The following is a 5,308-nucleotide window of genomic DNA, read 5'->3' on the forward strand; positions in this document are numbered from 1 at the left end:
AGGGCACAGGAAGGGGTCAGCCTGCATGATGACAGGCGACACCTGCGGCTGCCCCAGGTGCAGATGTATCTCAAGGACACGTGGATCAGCACGCTGAAGGTGGCCATGCGCAGCAGCCTGCGGGACATGAGCAAGGGCTGGTACAACCTGTACGAGACCCGCTGGGAGGTGTACCTCATGTCGAAGCTGCGCAAGCTGATGGAGCTCATCAAGTACATGCTGCAGGACTCGCTGCGCTTCCTGGTGCAGGACTCGCTGGCCAGCTTCACGCAGTTCATCAGTGACGCCTGCTGCAGCGTGCTCGACTGCAGCGAAGACATGGTCTGGGGCGACGACCTCATCAACAGCCCCTACAGGTGGGCCCCGGTGGCCAGGGTGGATGGGGGCAGGGTGGGGAGCATCCAGGGTCAGGGCGCTGCCAGGGCCCATCCACCCGTTTCCTCTGGCTTCGTTCCCTTGGTCCCTGAGGCTCTCAGACGAGGCTGGCTCTTGAAGACACCTGTTTACGGTTGCTGTCTTGGTTCTCCAGTGCCCTGTAATGACACCCCAGATGGATGGTTTTGGCAGATGGTCCCTTGTCTTCTCACAGCTCAGGAGGCTGGAAGTCCCGGTCCCTGGGGCCGGCACTAGGGGAAGGCTCCCTCCGTTCCTGTCTCCTTTCAGCCCCCGGGGTCCTTTCCGCCTCCTTTCAGCTCCCTTGGAGACCCCGTGTGTCTCGGCATCCCTCTTCCCCTGGGTCTCAGCGCCGGGACCCTGGGTCCGAAGGACTCCCGAGCTCCCGCTCCTCCGCCTCGGTGGCACTGAGGCTCCTCTGAGCTCTACTCCCTTGGTCAGTCCCTGTGGTCTCAGAAGACGTGAGCTCGAGATGCAGCCTCAACCTGCTCACGGACCCTGACCCTTACCACTGCGGCCAATAACCCTGCTTCTCGGAGCTCAGGGCTTATGCACCACGTCATGCAGGGTGCTGAGAATCAAGGAGAAAGCATCACGGCCTGGCCAAGCGGACACATGCTGGGGGGTGGGGTGAAGCGCAGCGACGGCGACTCGGAATCCGTTCCGGAGGACCCAGTGAGCAAGGTGTGCAGTGGACGCAAGGAGGCACCCTGTGCGTGGGCAGCTTGGTGACGGCCTTCCCCGGTCTCCAGTGACACCATGGCCACCAAGTGTCTCCTGAGCCCCTCCCTGAACTGGGCGCAGCTCTGGGGAAACGAGAGACAGACAGACAGATGTGGTCCCTGCTCCCATTGACGTGGGGGGTACGAGGGGTGGCAAGAGGGGCAGGTAGCAGCAGACAAACCAGGACACAGACAGGGCCACTCGGGGCATGGCCAGGGCTTGGCATGCGGACACTGACGGGCTGGGCCTCTGAGCCACGACCAGCCTGACTGTGGAGGGTGGGCACTGGGAGTGGGGTGAGCCGGGTGGGACAGAGGCTCTGCGGTGAGAGAGGGCAAGGCCATTCCAGCACTGTGGCTGGAGCCCAGAAAGGGGCAGGGTGAGGTGGGAGCGGTCAGCAGGCCTCCGGGCTTGTTTCCCGCTCTGGGACGGCATCATCTCAGTGGAACGCGGGGCCCTGGAGTGTCGTGGGCTCGGTTTGGGGCCGTGAAGCACACACGGTCAGCAGTTTGAACCCACCAGCTGCTGCTTGGGAGAAAGGAGACTGTGTGTTTCCCATGAAGACTTACCGCCTCAGAGGATCAACTGGATGGCAGTGGGTTTGGGCTTTCAGTTCCATGGGGGTGGGGGTGGGGACTTTATTGGGGGCCCAGGGCCATAGGGTTTGAGAGGAATCCACTTATAGGAGGCAGTGGGGCTGGTGGAGGGGGGTCTCTTCTTTGACAACATTTTTGGGGGTACAGCTGCTGGTGTTGCCGTGGTCCTGGGCGAGCTGGCTCAGAGAAGCCTCCCTCTCTCCATCTGGGGTGCAGCTGTCCCCCTACCGTGCGCCGCATGCTGCTGCACAGGGGCTGGCCTCCTTGTGTCAGGCGCTCCTGCGATGTGGTGTGGTGCCTACCCTTGGTGTGATGGCCTTGCCGGGCAGGCTCCTCGCTCTGCCTCTGTGTCCATCAGCTGTCTGCAGCTTGGCCGCCTGGTTGCAGAGAAGGGGCCTTGGCGCCGCCTGAGGGAAGAGCGAGCCTGGGCTGCTTTGCACTCAGGTGGCAAAGGGAGCCGGGGTCTGGGGACCAGTGGGGCAGCGGGGCTGGGGTCCTGGTTGTCCTCTGGATGCTGGGGGCCCAGAGTTGGGGGAGGGGGTCGCCTGCCCTTCTCAGGGCTGACTCCGAGCCTGCTCCAAGAGTGTGCGTCAGGGAACAAAGCATGGAGTTCCAGAATGTGCCCTGGGCACAAAGCCCTGGGGAGGAGCAGGTGGGAGTGGGGGGTCAGGGTGGACAGGGGCATTTGAGATGCCCACAAGGGCTCCGAGAGGACACCCTGGGGTGGCAGGAAGCCTGGGCTGAGGTCAGGTTTGGGGACTATAAACACCCAGCTTCTGAGGCCAGGGATAGATGGGTGCCAGGGGCAGCTGGGCTGCTAGCTCCAGGCCTGAGGGCCGGCGTCCCTCTGTAGTGCCTGGGCTCCAGGCACATGGCCGGCCAGAGAGCCTGGGTGGCTGGTCTGGGTTCTCTCTCCCCAAAACTCGGAGGCTCCTGGGGGAGAGGAGGAGACATTCGTTGTGGGTCATGGAGAATCTCAAAGCCGCAGCCCATGCGGAAGGAGAGCTGGCAGAGTCTCCTGAACTTGGGCTTCCTCAGGCCCCTGGCTCAAGGTCAGCCAGCCATTGCCCCGCAGGCCCCGTAGACACCCGCTATTCATCATGGACCTGGTGCTGGACAGCTCGGGGGTGCACTACAGCACGCCGCTGGAGCAGTTCGAGACAGCGCTGCTCAGCCTCTTCGACAAGGGCATCCTGGCCACCCATGCCGTGCCCCAGTTAGAGAAGGTACAGCGGGGGGGCACCTGAGGGAGGGCTGCCGCAGCAGAGCCCCCCATGGTAGACCGTGTGCTGGGTTCAGGTCCTTGAGCATGTAGGCAAGCCAGCAGCAGCTACTGCTCCGCTAACCCCAAGCCACACAGCCACCAAGAGGCTGCCCGTCCTGGCTGCATCCACCCTTCTGCCCTGGCCTGAGTGCCACAGCCCGGCCTGCCCACTGCTGGCCTTTCCCTCTGTCTTGAGAGGTGGCCACTAGCTGGTGACCTCCACACCCAGACTCTTTGTCATGACTGCTGTGCTTGTCTTGGGCTGTGTATAGCCCACTCCCTTGGGCTCCCTCTTGTCCTCCTCGCTGGTCCATCCGAACCACCCGTGGCCTGTCACGCCTCTCTGCTCCTTTCCTTGGCCCAGGGGGAGCCAGCACAGGCAGGGGGAGAGCTGTCACTCCGGCATGCCTCATGGTGGAGGCCTGCCCTGGACAGGCCCACGGCCCCAACTCAGAAGCACCACAGCTGAACCCCTCCTGTCCCGGACTTGACCACGGCCCCTCTCCCTGCAGATGGTGATGGAGGACATCTTCATCAGCGGCAACCCCCTGCTGGAGTCGGTGGGGCTGCACGAGCCCCTGGTGGAGGAGTTCCGGGCTGCTATCGCCAACGCAATACGCAAGGCGATCATCCCCCTGCAGGCCTATGCCAGGGAGTATAACAAGTACCTGGAGCTGCACAACAAGGACATCGCCACCTTCCTCAGGTGTGGGCGCGGCGCGGTGCTGGGGGCACGTGTGCATGCCCGCGGCACTACCCGCCTTCCTCACCTTCCTCTGGCCCCTCCTGCGCCCCAGAGACTATCAGAAGCAGTGCCCAACGGCAGAGGAGGTACGGCAGGTGGTCCTCACGCACCTGCAGGAGAAAGATGTCCTGGACACCTCGCTGCCCAGCAACCTGGTCATCGGGCCCTTCTTCATCAACGTGGAGAACGTCAAGCAGAGTCTGTCCAAGAAGAGGAAGGCCTTGGCCACGTCCATGCTCGACATCCTGGCCAAGAACCTGCACACGGAGGTGGACGCTGTACGTGTCTGCCCCGGACGCAGGCGCTCCTCTTAGGGAGATGCCCCTGTCGGCCGGGGGCCAGGGCTGGGGGTGGTCTATAGACCCCAGGCCAATGGAAGGAGCGGGAAGTCTCTGTGTTCTGCTCCGGGCTGTCTGGGGGAGCAATCCCCTAGGAGGGGGTTCCCGTGGAGTGAAAGGGACCTTGGGGTTCGCTGTCTGAAGCTGAGGCTGTGCCTGCGGAGCCTCAGGAGGCCCAGGGTGTCGTGGAGGCAGGCGTGAGCTGCCCCCCCCACCCCCGACAGTGCCTGCGGGTGGTCCCGTGAGGTCTCAGCTGACCGGCACCCCAACTGGAGACTACAGGGTGCAGGGAGGTGGGGGGGCGACCCCAGGGAGGCCAGGGAGGGTCCTGCCACCGCCATCACCACTGCCCGCACCCGCCTCCGCTCTGCTGCCAGATCTGTGAGGAGTTCCGCAGCATCAGCCGCAAGATGTACGGGAAGCCCAACAGCATCGAGGAGCTGGCGGAGCTTCGCGAGTGGATGAAGGGCATCCCCGAGCAGCTCGTCGGGCTGCAGGTGAGGGAGGGTGGTCAGCGTTCTGGTCCGAGGCCTTGGGGGCGATGTGGGCGCATGGGGGAGGAGGCAGGGGATCAGAGGTTCACAGCCGCGGTATCTAGGGGTGGGGATCGTGGTGAGGAGGCCCCCGAAACCGGAGCCCAATGCTGATCTTGCAGCTGCCAACCCCTACTCATGGCCCCCTCCCCTCTCTAGAGGGGGAGCAGCTTCTCCCCACCCCCCCACCCCCCTCCCAGGCCTGCATGCATTGCCCACCCCACCCCCGCCCCCATCCATGCAGGAGCGGATTGTGAAGGTCATGGATGACTACCAGGTCACGGATGAGTTCTTCTACAGCCTCAGCATGGAGGACTTCAACGACAAGTGAGTGGGAGCCAGCCGGGGCGGGGGATGGGGGGTGGACAGCAGGAACCAGGGGGTTGGAGCTGGACCCCAGTGCCATCACGCCTGCCACTGGGGCCTGCATCCAGAACTCCAGCCACCACTGCCATGGGGTCATCTGGGCCCCCGGGCTGCACCCTGTGCCCCGCCGGACACCATGTGCTCACTGCAGGCTTGGGAGCCCTGTGTTTGTGGTTGGGCCTTCGGGGGTCCTGGGGAGTAGTGTGACCCTCCAGTCTGGTGGGCAGTCTCCAGGAAGGGGCATCCCCCCCTACCCAGCGCAAGAGCCCCGAGTGAGAAAGGGCTCCGAGGTATCAGTCTGCCAAGCCTTCCTGGAGACCACAGAGACCCGGCCAGCCTGTGAGGTCCAC

The 5,308-nt window shown here is 64.1% G+C and overlaps 1 protein-coding gene across 1 annotated transcript in view; it reads left to right on the top strand.

Annotated features, from left to right (window-relative positions):
• The window catches only part of DNAH1 (dynein axonemal heavy chain 1), a 58,414-nt gene that overhangs the window by 15,337 nt on the left and 37,769 nt on the right, over positions 1-5,308 (top strand). Inside the window, exons 10-16 of the mRNA XM_045297415.1 lie at positions 58-356; positions 2,788-2,938; positions 3,489-3,682; positions 3,774-3,999; positions 4,437-4,556; positions 4,837-4,919; positions 5,110-5,297. Of these exons, the coding sequence (XP_045153350.1) occupies positions 58-356; positions 2,788-2,938; positions 3,489-3,682; positions 3,774-3,999; positions 4,437-4,556; positions 4,837-4,919; positions 5,110-5,297 (1,261 nt within the window). The remainder of the gene's footprint in view (positions 1-57; positions 357-2,787; positions 2,939-3,488; positions 3,683-3,773; positions 4,000-4,436; positions 4,557-4,836; positions 4,920-5,109; positions 5,298-5,308) is intronic.

This window comes from Echinops telfairi, unplaced genomic scaffold (genome assembly GCF_000313985.2).
Source record: "Echinops telfairi isolate 266 unplaced genomic scaffold, ASM31398v2 ScPeMD7_7420;HRSCAF=8458, whole genome shotgun sequence".
In the NCBI taxonomy this organism is placed as follows: domain Eukaryota; kingdom Metazoa; phylum Chordata; class Mammalia; order Afrosoricida; family Tenrecidae; genus Echinops; species Echinops telfairi.